The sequence below is a fragment of the Nicrophorus vespilloides genome, unplaced genomic scaffold (genome assembly GCF_001412225.1).
Source record: "Nicrophorus vespilloides isolate i.1.1-1 unplaced genomic scaffold, Nicve_v1.0, whole genome shotgun sequence".
NCBI lineage: Eukaryota > Metazoa > Arthropoda > Insecta > Coleoptera > Silphidae > Nicrophorus > Nicrophorus vespilloides.
The window spans coordinates 463,597-478,033 of record NW_017100108.1 but is presented as its reverse complement, the minus strand read 5'-3'; the positions used below and the strand labels follow the sequence as shown (position 1 = coordinate 478,033).

The 14,437-nt window shown below is 36.3% G+C and overlaps 1 protein-coding gene across 3 annotated transcripts in view; it reads right to left on the bottom strand.

Moving 5' to 3' along the window:
• Nucleotides 1-625: 625 nt before the first annotated feature.
• Nucleotides 626-14,437, bottom strand: part of LOC108568340 (rho guanine nucleotide exchange factor 12) — a 62,108-nt gene continuing 48,296 nt past the window's right edge. For all 3 annotated transcript variants that reach the window (XM_017929352.1, XM_017929354.1, XM_017929353.1), the window contains 14 exons: nucleotides 10,312-10,402; nucleotides 10,198-10,244; nucleotides 8,131-8,211; nucleotides 7,898-8,076; nucleotides 7,600-7,826; nucleotides 7,103-7,537; nucleotides 6,801-7,032; nucleotides 6,648-6,735; nucleotides 1,974-2,200; nucleotides 1,789-1,908; nucleotides 1,484-1,672; nucleotides 1,185-1,402; nucleotides 957-1,118; nucleotides 626-871 (listed from right to left, as the gene is read on the bottom strand). In XM_017929352.1, coding sequence (XP_017784841.1) covers nucleotides 842-871; nucleotides 957-1,118; nucleotides 1,185-1,402; nucleotides 1,484-1,672; nucleotides 1,789-1,908; nucleotides 1,974-2,200; nucleotides 6,648-6,735; nucleotides 6,801-7,032; nucleotides 7,103-7,537; nucleotides 7,600-7,826; nucleotides 7,898-8,076; nucleotides 8,131-8,211; nucleotides 10,198-10,244; nucleotides 10,312-10,402 — 2,326 coding nt within the window. In that variant the 3' untranslated portion in view covers nucleotides 626-841. The remainder of the gene's footprint in view (nucleotides 872-956; nucleotides 1,119-1,184; nucleotides 1,403-1,483; nucleotides 1,673-1,788; nucleotides 1,909-1,973; nucleotides 2,201-6,647; nucleotides 6,736-6,800; nucleotides 7,033-7,102; nucleotides 7,538-7,599; nucleotides 7,827-7,897; nucleotides 8,077-8,130; nucleotides 8,212-10,197; nucleotides 10,245-10,311; nucleotides 10,403-14,437) is intronic.

The following is a 14,437-nucleotide window of genomic DNA, read 5'->3' as shown; positions in this document are numbered from 1 at the left end:
TTCCTTATAACTCGTCCTCTTCCCTCACTGTCGGCGATGCATCCAGAAGCTACATCACTTTGGAATGTGCAGTCAGATAGTCGTTTCATCATTATTACAATATATCATCTATATTTCCTCGTCATATACATTTACATCTTTTGAACAGCAGGCTTCTTTTCAACTACGCCCTATATCGTGTCTGTGTATATTATAAATATATATCTTTTTACTTCTCCTTGCCACCAGGTATAGAAAAACATTAATTTAAAAAAAAAACAAAGAAAAAACAACAAAAACAATTTACTTCCGATCATTCTCTAACTCTCTTTTGAAAACACAGAAATAGTCTGTTTTTCTCGGAAAAAAATAAACCTACGCAATTTACATTTAGAATATCGCAAGTTTATATTTTCATATATTTATATATATATAGAGAGATATAAAAATATACTCTTTCGAAGGAAGCCAAATTATGTAGGTACCTTATAAACAATTCGATCTGATCCCCACGCTTCTATCGCGCCTTCGATTAATTACCCAAAATAAATAATTAAAACGAAACAAATTAGTAAGCATTGAAACAAAGAAAGAAATGAACATAGAAACAAAACATTCAGAACTTAATTACAAACGTATTTTTTCATGTTTTGTAGTTTTTTGCTTTATGTATATATAATTTAATACTTAGTTTACATATGATAATATGTTATAACAAATATAGTTTTTTTTTCTTTTTCACTTCTTTTCTCTAAAAAAAAAACAATAGAATAAAAAGTAAAAAGAAAAAATGTTTCCTCTCTTAAAAAAATGTACACAATCATGCAATAAGATTTAGTTTAGGCCCCACTGTCGTTGTCATTCAAGTTGTCTCAGTCTCTGTCGGACTCTCCTGTAAGCAATACAAAGCAATTAAGTATTGTTCTTTTTGCAATTTGCGAAAATTATTTTGTAGTAGGTCAAATAATGTAAGTTACCTCTATGCTTTCCAAGTCCCCAGATTGTGTCGAGTCCAGCTGCGTGGAATCATCGTCGATCACCGGTCCATGCAGGCTGCACTTTTCATGTAATTGCTCTCTGGTCCTGTGCAACTCCTTCCGCAGATTTTCTCTGTCCTCCTCCACCCCTTTCACAGCACTCTGCAATAATAAGTTCGAGTATTAGTTTGAGATATGTGCGTGATTAATACGGTGGGTGCAACTTACCAGTAAGATTGTAAGCTGCGAATTGAGAGTGGTGGCTATACTTTGAAGCCGAGAAGAGGGCACGGAGGGCACGAGACTCTTAGAGGATGCCGCTAACGCCGTCGCAGCCATTTGAACGTCGTTGCTGGCACAGACGGGATGCTTGCCGCCCGCGGCTGCCACGGAATCGGCCTCAGAAACGTTCAGGGAATCGTTCACAACCTCCAGTAGTTGATCAACTGTATTCATTGAAAAAAAAAAGAGATGAGATAATTAGTAGAGGGCGTTCATTAATTAATATAGGTTAATTGATGGGTTACCTTGGAACACGGCGGCCAACACGAGTTCGGGGAGATCCCGCTGTGACGGTTCTTTCTTGCCGACCTCTTCGCTGACAATGTCTGCGATCATCCTGTACTCATCGCGCGGTATGCTCAGCAGATCTGCTACTAGACCCTCCTTGGCCGCCAGGGCCTGCTTTACTTCCGTGTCTTTGCGTTTGATTTGCTCTGCGGAAAGAATGAGACAATTATTGGTGGACAATTAAAAGCGAAATGAAGAGAGACATAGTGAAATGAGGACAAAATAATAAATTTAAAAAAAACGTGTGCAAATAATTATTTACCTAGAGGAGTAAGGACAGGTTCTGCAGTGTGCACGGGAGGATTTGCCACCTGCACCTCAGAAGGTTGGATGAGAGGCCACTCATTGGGTATCAACTTTACCGAAACACCTTCACCACCAGCTAGAAATTATAACCAAAACCGTGAAGAAAAACGATGCATCGAAGTTACGTGTTTCACTAGCTACCTGAGTGCACCGCCGGGATAGCTGTATCCTCGACACGCATCTGTTGCTTGTTTTCCTCGACGGACGTAGGTTCTGGGGATGGAGTCGAAGACTCGACCTCCTCCTCTTCCATCGTTTCCGGCCTATCACTGCTGGATGCCGGAAGTTCCGGTTCCTCCTCGGACTCTTGTGTCCTCTCCGTGCGCATCTTGTACTGCTCGCTCGCATCGGTGAAGTATTTTAACCACCTAACAAAAAAAAACGATTAAATTATTGTTTAAGCTGCTATCTGCTGTTGCCTATTGTAATATTAGCACCTTGAAGCCGAGCTGTGCATATTGTTGAACATGATCGATAAATTCGCGGGACGAGTCGAAAAGAAACAACGCACGTTTGTCGAAGTCAGTCAGTCAATCCCGCGCTCGCCAAACTTCGCGACTTCACTTGTCAAGAGTGGCTAGCTTAACATGCTAAAATTCCATAAACGCACGCCGCATAGAGATAGTTAGATAGACACAGAGTAGGGCCGACTATTCTATTTTTGTCTATAAACATACAACGTGTCTCGCTCTCTCTCATTTCCTTTCAGCGCTGAAGCTTCAGCAGAAGATCCGCGAAATCGATCTAGACCGGTCGATTTAAAAATACTTCCCCTGCATAACAATAAACAGTTCCCAGAATGCGGGGTCGCCCCTCGTCCACTCATATGCAACCTCATCCACTCATATGGAATCTCATCAAACATCAAAAGCGAAAACAAGAAAGTTCAATCGCGAAAAGGTAATAAAGGAGTAATGCAAAATGCACGTGCCAACACTAAACTCCAGCGCAGTAGCCGTTAAAGATGGATTAGGTTGAGAGCGAACGCGGGAAGCGCGCAATTCATCAATAGAAGTTTAAAATTAGAAGGTGCACTATTTTAACCGGATTGATAACTCGTTATGGAGCCCACTTTGAAACCTATGATACGCATTAGCAACATACATATTTATGACTATTACTGATCATCGACTATTATAAAAATTGAAAGTCCACAAGAGTTAACTTAAAGAACAACAGTAACAAATATAAAATTAAACAATTCAACTGTAATGCTGCCAAAGGATGACACCGTCCATAGGTTTACATGTTCACTTTCAACCTCTGAGTGTTTTACTATAAATATAATTTCCTCATCATAATACTATTTAAATAATTGCGTGCTTTTTTTACCCGATTTATTCTCAATCCAAATAAGTTATAATTTATTGATCATTGAGCAATATTTCCAAATTTGCATATACATAATTTTGTAAATTTTTCGGGTCTCGTTTGATATTTTTAGATTTATTTCAATTAATAATGTTTTCGTGGAAAAAATGGTATGACCACTAAATAGAAAAACATTAGTAACAATAACTGTCATGTATCATAATTATATAGATTTCTTCATGAGACATTTCCAATCAACCGTGAATAATATGAAAATTAATCATGGCTATTTAATCACAAAGATAGTAGTATGTTTGCAATTCGAGGATATCGAAAAAATACCAATAGTATCTATTATTATAATTTAGCAAGATTACTTTACTGTCGCCTATCGACCATTACAATGAAATATAAATTAGTAAGGCGTATTATGTTTTTACATTAAAATTATGATGATGAATTCTATGAAGAGGTATATTCAGAAAAAGGCAATGCATTCGGAGAATTTACATTTATCGGCGGTAAACAGTCCTGATTTTAACTGGAATTCTAAACTTAATTAGTAATTTTTCAGAGAGTTATATGAAATATAAATTGGATTAAAACTTTGTGTCTTTTTGCAAATCCCTATTATTGCTTTAACATTTGCAAAAATTTATTAACAAAATTATCTTATCTAATAATAATTTGAATAAGAGTATTATATTTAGATATAATTATCAGTTTTTCGTGATTTAATATACAATATTGTCTGATTTCTGATACATAGCAAGTAAATATAGTTGTTCAAATGTATTAAATTGTGTTTGGATGGAGACGTATCCAGAGAAAATATTTTGATATAAACAGCGATTTTCATGGCAAAAATTCCTACAATTATATTGAGACATCGTCAATGCAATTGATTGACATTGTCAATTAAGCATTACCAATCAAGGAAATCAAATGACTGTGGAAATGAATGTCCAATAAGGAAATCATGAGGTTTTGCATTTCAAAAGTAGGACCATCAGAGCATTGAAGGTATGTTCTTATTGTTCTAAAACGGAATTGAAAGAAACAATGATTTGGAGTACAACAGCTGTCGTGTGTAATGTACGACGAAGTGAAACATATTCGGAGAAAAAGAAACAATACACGATGTTTACTGACCTCACGATAACACTGCTGCCTCTTCGTTTTTCAGTGTTCTGGACGAGTTTGGGGAAAATGTTGAGGCTGCCGCGACGCTCGCAGACATACAATTTCGGTGTGTCGAGAGTCAAAGATTTGCGACGTTGCGGCATTTTCGCGTGTATTTTGTTAATAGAAACGAAAGAACTACGAACTGAAGTAAGCGAACGGTAGAAACAATCCAGCAAAGAAAACGAAACTTAACAACAATAACAAACAAAAAACACTGTACACCAAAACCGAATCTTTGATACAAATCGAACTACACCTAACTAGTATTCGAAAACAACTGTCGAGGAGACGCATAGACACGATTATGATAAAATGCCTCCTCGCTCCGTTACTTATCTTAATTAGTGTTTGCCCATTTAGGGGGACGAGCGCAAACAACAAATTGTACAAAACTTATATATGTGTACTACTACTACAACTACTAGTAACAACACTTTCCCCTTCTCTTCCTACTCGTCGGTCCGTTGTTGCTTTTCTTTTTATGCAGACAGCGACCGAATAATAATTAAATGTCCATGTCGTAATTAATAGGAGGAAAGGAAAACTTTGTGCGGACGCAAACAAATTTCGCATGAAAGTGTGACGACTTTCCGGACGATTTTTCGATTTATACACTCGATACGCAGAATAAAATAAATTGAATGGCCTCGGGAAGCGTGCAGCGAATTTTCCGCAAGGGAAAATAAACCGGCCGCCCGGTAAATTCGCTTTCCGCTAATTGTTTGTCACGCGATTTGACCGTTCTAATCTTGATTTATCTATTTTGTTGCACTTAAATCTGCGATTTCAATGTTCATTCAATCCGAATTCTATTAATTAGATGCTCGGTAATGGCAAAAAAAGGAGTAATAATATTAAAAGAAGTCGTGTTATTGAGCAACTTGGGAGATCTCCCAAATAAATAAACAGGCATGTTTTGCGCGGTCTGTAAAGAAGATTTACAGCGGTGGACGAAGGGGGATGGAGGAAATCAAGGATTCCTAGTTGTAGTTTCTCGTGGCCATAATTAAAATGAGCCTGAAAATAGAACCAATCGAAGAGTGAGAGGCCAGCGCGCACTCACAAACAACGAACGAATTGATTTTCCTCATAAAATCACAGACGCAATATCTCGGAATTCATATCGATACATTTGAGAAAGAACAGAAAAACTTTTAGGATTAGGACGAACGAGACGGCGCAAACTGAGAAAATGGATCCAAAGGAATCGCATAGTATAGCACACACCGCATTATGGAATGATGACCTGCATTCTATATAAAGGATGATGAATTGTGCGGCATGAAAACAAGAATTCCTTCGAACTAGTGAAAGAGAGACAAAGTGTAGCGAAACGGCCTCCACAAAAAGAAAAATAAATAAATAAACGAAAGAAGCGGACAAAGAAAGAAGAGAAGTAGAAAAAGAACGAACGTCTCTGTTCGACTCCTCCGTCTTACAAAACGGTAGCCACGTGGCATAACCGACGATATAAACATATACGAAATAATTAAAAGCCTTTGCGAAAGGTTTTTGTTATGAAAAAGAATGAAAAGAAGACCCAGACAACGAATAAATAAATAAATTTTGCAACAGTCAGAAATAAAACGATCGCAATTTTCAGCATCGATTTGCAAAAAAATCAAAGCTATCAGCAAAAACCGAAAAACGCTTTTGTTGCCAGGTAAGCAAGTAACGCTTAAATAAAACAAATATATAGTTGCAAGTTTCTGAAAACATTCAACTTTCACTTCATAATCAGCCATCCCAACAGCGAAAATTATTGGTGATTATGGCAGATAAACAGAAAAAGCAAAAAAATAAATAAAGGAGGAAAGTACTTATTTTTCAATTACATGTTAATTTGTTAATCTTTTCCAGCAACCATTCAAAATACTATAAAGACATATAACTAAAATTAACCAGAAAGTAAAAATCAAGATTCAAAAAATATTATTGAACAAATTTTAATAGATTAAGCGTATAATATTTATCACATAGTATGATGCGATACTTGACCAAATATCTAAATGTTTGTAGTCATTAATCTTGATGTATTTTCTAATCCCTAATTGGCTATCTTATTATAATTATTATTTATATCGTCGTGGAGTTTTTTTTATTAGGTTTAATGTTTGTTCTGGGTATTTTTTGGTATTATAAATAAAGCGCCAAAGATTTTGGAATTAATGCTCAGATTAAAGACGTAGAGGACCAAATTTAAGATTGAAGTTTGAAGGTCATTTTAATAATACAGTTTTTTTTTCAATTTGTCGATCATGTTCATTTGTGCAGTTATTGAATGTAATTAGAAATAAAAAGTTATGCAGCCAAACTTACGTTTTTCGGTCATTTACATCTCTGCACTGTATTTCATACATGTGACTGATCAACGTGTTATTGCTCACTAGGTATAAGGTGACGGTATCTAAAATAGATAAAAAGGTACAATTATTTCTAATTCGTATTGGTGATAGATTAAATGACACATACCAGCGGCATTCGGTCTGCAAATGACGTTCTGCATCTTAATAATCGGCGACAACGTCTGGTTCGACTGGTTACCGCAGTGGAAGAATTTTAATAAATAACTTTGGCCTTCTTTCTGCAGAAGTATCACAGCTTCTTCTGTTAACAGCATATGCACTTGAAGTGGATTCTTGTTGGGTCTCTTCAACGTGACCGTGCCTTCGTAAACGAACGTGTACTTTGTCAAATCGATATGCTGCAGCATAACAATAAAGGGTATCCATTAGATATGTCGTTCAATTACGTAAAATATAAAATTTTATTACCTTGTATTCGTTGTCCGTTCGATCGAAACCCGATGTCTCCAAATGGCAATTGATGTAAGAGAGTCGGGCGGTCTCGCTAGCCTTCTTGGCGGCATCGTTCACCTCCTTCAGGATCTCGCGGGATTTTTCCAACGCCTTCCTCAGTTTCTCCAACTCGGCGTTGGATCGTCCTGGGTTGGCGATGCACGCCGCCTCCTCCTGCTCGATGAGCCTGCCAAGGAGCAGAGGGTACTTGGATAGCCTCTGCATCTCCTGCGGCAGAAAACCCTGCAACGGCAGTCGTCTGCAGTGGTGGTTCTTCTCGCAGTTCATCAATAGATTCTCGAACTTGGCATCCTTTTTCCTCTTCTCTTTGATCAGCTCCAGCGCGTTCTGTTGTTGCTCGCAGAATTTCGCCGCCGCGTTTCTGAACGCCGTTCCCCGTTCACCGTCAAACTAAAACCAAACAAATATTTAGAGACCGACTTCTGGAAGAAAGAACACGTCAATCAACATACCATATTCAGGAGAATATCCCCGACATCTGTGACGACAGATTGTTCTTTCCGTTTGGTCTTCATCAGCGAATTGAACTGACTGTGGGTCCCGAGCAGCTCAGGCAAATTCGGGAAGACAAGCTTCATCTCCGAATCGGTGAGGATCTTGCTACGGAAAATTTCCCTGCGGAAGATCAATTCTAATACTTTCAGGTTCCGAACGTGCGACCTTTCCGTGTGGAATAGTTCTGTAAATCATCGACAAATCAATTATTGCAAATTACATACATCACTTGATATTTAAACCGATGATCATTACCATTGATCACGTCCTGTCTCTTCATTTCGTTGGCTTGCAGGTTGGAGAGCTGTTCGTTCGTGAGGGCGCTCTTCCAGTCCGGCGGATCCGCCTCAACTTCCATATCACTATCTCGCTCGCCGCCTTGTCCATCTGACAGTCCGCCGACGTCCAAGCTACTGCTTGGACTATCCAGTGACCTACGAATACACCAGATGTTAAACAGAACAAAAAAAATCTTCCGGTCAACATACCTTGAACTTAGGCTGCTATTCGACGAACTACCCGAGTGCTGATGGAATGAAATACTATTGTCCAGATCCACCGCTTCACTACTACAATATAAAACAACAACATTTAGTTAACCACATCAAACGGGCATCATCTACAGAAGCAACAACAAATGGTTATGCACATTGATCTTACTCCAACAAATCAAATTCGATATAAAATACCGAGTGTTTCTTCTCTTCACTAGAAGATGTCCTCATGTTATCATTTGAATCAAGGAGCAACCAGCAACATCAAGTAGCGCACACATTATAGCAGATAGTGCGCGAAACTTATCTTATCTATTTTCTCAGATATCGAATTAATAACGCATGGCAAGAGAAATTAAAATCTAAAAACGAAATCCAAACCCAAACAAGACGGCCAATATATCAAAAACGGAACGTACAGGAATGTGTGATTTTCCCCAACATTTTTTTTACCCCCGTGACATACCGTAATTTCTTCAAATACATGTACGAAAATAATACAAACAAATAAAGAATGTACTAATTAAATAAATGGAAAGCGCGGTATCTTACATCATCTGTAAGTAATTGCACTGATTGTGACTATACATAGTTATAATGAAATAATTTAAATGGAACCATTCTCCCTGCTCTTTAGGTCTTAAATTTGTTATTAAATTTCGTGTCGCATTAAATAATAAAAACCTAAAAAATGTTCTTGCAACCACCACATCAAGTTTTTATAAACCGTAAAAGTGCAAAACAAAATAGATAATTTAAGGAAGTAATTATATATGTTCATTTATTTTTCTATCTATCTTTGCTGCCTGTTCTCTTGAATGTGAATCCTGAAAGCAGATGGCACGGCAATCGATTCCAACCATTTGCGTTCGGCGAAGGTTTTGCAAGCTCCTGTACCCATAAAACGTCTGTCCTTCGCGCGTTAATTCTCCTTACTTTAAACGCGATGGCAATCGACAATTTCATTATATTCTTTGCATTGTGTAAAATTGAAATTTTAAGTTTGCTCGTATGACCGTTCGTCCAAGGGAAAATAAAAAACGATATTTTAATTAGGAACATGACGTTTTATCGCAATTAATCGACGCGTCCCAGGCTATGTATAGACACGACCGACGGGGTTTATATTTTGTTTTTGACTAATTGTTTATTAATATAAGAGGAGAGATCTTTAAACGGGAATGTGGAATTTCCAGACACAGATGTTTCGGTTCGATAAGAATAAAAAAAACAGTTACTCAAACAACACACACCCATAAAGACAGTTCGCTATTATTTATAGTAAACATAGTCGGGATGTGTGTGTATCCATTAGCCTGGTCTACCGAGAAAGCCAGTTAAAATTTTCCCGGGCAGCGCTTCGGAAATACCTTTCGAAATGTCCCCCTGGACAGTTGCTGTTGCTGATATTATTGTTACTGCTAGGACAATCCATGGTACATCGGTAATGCACGTCAGTTGTTATCAAGACTCATTGATGTCGTAAAAGCAGATGAGTTTATGAATGGATTCTGGATCGAGCACAGAGGAAAACCTTGCACTACTGTTTATCAATACTATTTGTTTATGTTACGGCAATCTGGTCACGATATATTTTGTATGTGAGCCTGTGCATGTGTGTGCACTAGAAGCACTCGCGACGAAGGTGAGAGTTTGCTCCTAGTTTCCGGGGCGACAAGGGGTTGTTGAGACCAGTAGGGGCGCAGACGCGCTCGCAGAAATAATTCAACTCGTCCTTGCTACTGTCGCTGGTTATGTCAGACCATCGGTAGCACAGGAGCGTGAAGTTTTGGAATTGCAACGTGAATAATAATTGACTTTCGACGCCGCCGACGCCACCGAACAATGAATGAGCGTCGTCGTATTATCGACTGGCGGAGGCGGAGTGAGAGAATTGAGGAAAAGCAGGAGGAGGAGACGAAAGGACAACCGAAATATCTACCCGAAACTATCGACCCGCACGCGAAAATAACGTTGTTTCGCAGCTCAGGCATTGGCACAAATCAATCGACAAAAAATGAAACAGTAGAAAAATAGTACACTGTTCAAAATAAAACTCACCCTGTCGTTCGCAGGGGATCGCTGACATTCCTCCGTTGCTTACGGTTCTGCAATGTAAACAAACACATAATTCCAATTAGTTAAGTCAAAAATAAAAGTTGCTTTGTCACTGACCTTCTCCGGCTGCTCTTTGACACTCTCCGACCTATTGATGTTACCAATCTGTCGCCTTTTGTTTCCGGTGGAAGCGGGTTGACTAGTTGAACTGCAAAAAAAAAGAAACGAGCGCATTAGATAAATATGAAAATGTAAACATTTACTTGATAACTTATGTCTCGTTATCGTTAATTTTAAATATGGAATAAGTGCAATGCCAGTACTTAGGAAAACTAATATTCACAGTTAAATAATATACACCCATTTAACATTTACATACTATATATGTATTTTAATTCACATTGTTCAATTATATAAAATTACTAATTACAAAATAGTTTGCTTAAAATTTATATATGAAAATAATTCAAATTACATCTGAATATATAGGATTATAATGTTACACATTTTAAATAAATATTCAAGTAAACTATATTCAAATTGTTTGTCCAAATAATGATGAAACTCTTTAAATAAATGCTTAATAATATATTGTAGAACATCATGTTGCCTGAAAGCGCTAGATGGCATTACAATCAAATTTATTATTATTTAATATACGTTTTCTATTTGTTTCTATTACTATCTAAAATTACGCAAGAAACATTCTAACATTTGGTCGATTGTAAAGTTAAGTGGATAAACTCCTAACAAAAGCTAATACTACAGCCATTTAGAAAATGTTAATTCGATAATGCAACATAACAAAATCTAACTATATACAAAACAAAAAAATAACTGTACATTTAAAACGATGAGAATGAATTTCAATAGGAAAACTATTATGTCGGTCTCGCCTAGCAGAATTGAATTATTTATTAGCAGATGAATCGATTACGGATTAATTCATTATTTACTTTTAGAGCTAATACAGTCTTTCCTCCTAAGCCACACTACACGTTACTATTATAAATTCGATGAAACATAATTATCGCATTTTATTTATTTGTAGTTTGTCTCAACGACTCATGATGTCATCATGCTAATTTATCGTTGTCTCAGAAAGTTTCTACAAACATTTCGCAAGACAATGGTAAACGGTTGGATAAACGCTGTATTTTGAGTTTAGTGTTTAATGTTCATTTGGAGATATAATTCAGTAATTTCATACAATTTAAATCATTTGCAATTTTTCAATCTATAAAAGTAATGTATTAACAATCATGATTAAGTTACATTTAAAAAGGGTAAACTTTATAAGTAACTTGATTATAATATATTATTAATAGAAATAGTGGTTCGCCTTCGTGACGCAATCCAGCACCTACTATGTTCCTAGAAATGTAAATGCAAAATATATATTGTCTGATATTAATTAGCACGAATAAGGCTGAACTTTTATTTCATTAATTAGTATAGTAAATATAGAAACGATATTAAAAAAATAATTATAATGAAGTGTAATTGCCAAAAAATACCTCACAATAAATTTACATAGCCTTAGATATGCACATTAAACTGGAGATCATATATAGAAAAAAAAGCACGAAAAAATGTATATCAAATTTGAAAAAAAAATAACAACATAAGAAATGGCAATTAACAGCAAGAATCAAAGCATTTTAAAGATATGAAAGATGAATACAGGTGTTTAATATAGTAACACGAATAATAAAATAATTACAAAATAATCTAGAATTAAAGAAACACTTTCAATTTATTGCCGTCAATTGCAAACTAATTTACTAATTTTTCAAATTGAATAATTCAATTTAATTGAGACAGCCAGTTATTAAGGACAAATCCTAAAGAACGAAAACAAAACTAAGGAAATAACACAAATTTACTCCGCTTTTTAGTGCCAATATTCCGTTTAATCGGGACAGTAATCGTGTGTGAATGTGCCGCACACATGGACGGACCGGCGTTATACATACATATTTATTGTTCCAGATTTTATATATTTCTCTTATGCAGTACGTATAATAGTTATTAAATAAAATATTTTAAAATATTTGTAATTTTTGTGGAATTTCGGACAATTGGGACAGCCGCTTAATCGTGACAAAATGTACTAGCCCCGATTAAACGGAATCCAGTCTATATGTAAATATCGTGTTGAAAAGCAAACAAAATTTTCAAAGTAATAATAATTTTTATAGCTCTATTCTAAAGGTTATTCTTAGGTATTTTATTTATTTTCACTTTGGTGCAGTGGACGGAAATAGATGCTGAATAATTGAGGAGTGAAATCACGCAACGTTTCCGTGCATTTTTATTGCAGTTGAAATAAGAAATAAACAACAATTAAGACCATAATTGCAATAGAGTAAAAGTGTTGTTATTAACAATAAATAGCAGCGAGTGTAATTGTGATGCGATTTTGCAACGAGTATAATAAGAAAACCACGCAGAAGAGTTGAAATCGAATGTGTTCTAGGAGTGGAACCGAATGCAGCAAGTCTGTGTGTGTGCATTAAAATCGTTCGTTCCTTCGGTTTATTAATTCGATGGTCGTGGAGCGGAACAAGACCCGCTTTGGCGCGAACAGACGGAGCGGAAAATGGCGGCCTTCCACCGTCATATCCATCCGTCCATCAATACTCATTTCTTTTCATCCACCCAAATCCCTTTCCAGTCGTTTGCAGCAATAACAACGGTCTGGAAATAATGAGACAACGCCTGCCATAAAGCAAATGCATGCCTAACGAACGAGAGATAGATAAGGCGTTCGAAATTTCTCCAAAACTCAACACGGTTTTATTTGCAACAAACAACGCGAAAAACTATTACGACACTTGCGAATTCCCATGCCGTTAATCGGTGTGTAACCATTCCACAATAATTTTCGAGCAAATAAATACAGAGAATTAATTTCAAAATCCATTTACTGATTTCTCATTTCATTTACGAACAACATTTTAATAACTATGATAAAATTAGGGTACCTTACATTGTTTATAAAAGGTGGATACCAGAATGAATAAAGACAATTCTGTTAAGCAACAAGTCATCTATAAAAAACAAATACACCATTATAATGGTATTCAACTGAATAGATAGTTCAAGTTTTGTTGTATATATAATTCTCTTATAAAGATTAAAACTAAACTATATATGTGTTAAGCGAATAATAAATCCGCAAAATAAAATTGATTATGAAACTGGTCGGAAATACAGATTACAGGGAGCACGACTGCAAGAAATAGTTTATGAAATGTATTGCATCATTTTTTTTAATGTGAATATAAAAAAATAGAAAGCATTTTCCACAATACGGAGTGGAGAGACAGAGAAATGTTGCATGATTCACGCCCGCATTGAAAATTAAAAGACCGCAAACATCACAAAATTGAAACTATCACAACGGTCAACGGACGCCGTCCGTCTGCTTTAAACATCCAACGTCCCACAAATCCTACAAACCCGAATTTCGAATTTGATGATATGGCAGACTTCATCGATTTGACGATGTTCAGCAGGTGCTCGGTTTCGCCCATCATAATAACAGGAAAGGTAGCAGGTGGTGTCGCCCAATAGCAATCATGTACATTGTTTTCTTTCTCTTCAGTTGCTTTGCAATAAGAAGACCCATGCAGCACTAATCACAAAACTGAAGAAGAGCAGAGAGAGGACAGCGCACAAACCAACCAGGGGGAAGAAAAAAAACACTAAAGTGAAAACACGTCGAATGAATGATAATGCGGGGCTCCGTTATCAATCGCCTGATAATCCCTCGCACATTTACACCTTTAAACATTGGATAAGAGAATAAAACACCGGCCGATCGCAATCTCCTCGCCTTTCAATTTGACACACACAATCAGTATATTAAGGAATGCGGCATGAAATAATCGAATCCCATCGATTGCATGCACATATTACAGTAACTCAAGTGTGAGAAATTGCATAAGGCTAATAGTGACTAGCATGAATACTAATTATATGCTAGACTTGATAAAACAATATAGGTATGATGTTCTAAGCATATTTTGCAGGATCAGAATATTGTATATTGATAGTGAACGATATTGAGTAAATAAATCTGTAGCATTAATCCACAAGGTTAAGTAAAATAGATAGATCTGTAAAGCAAGAGAACAATTGAATAACAACTTTAGGAAATGTTCGTGCATTTTGAAACTTTGTAAATAATAGATTAGTATCTTCATATATAGTTGTACTATAGGGAAGTGAGTGGACT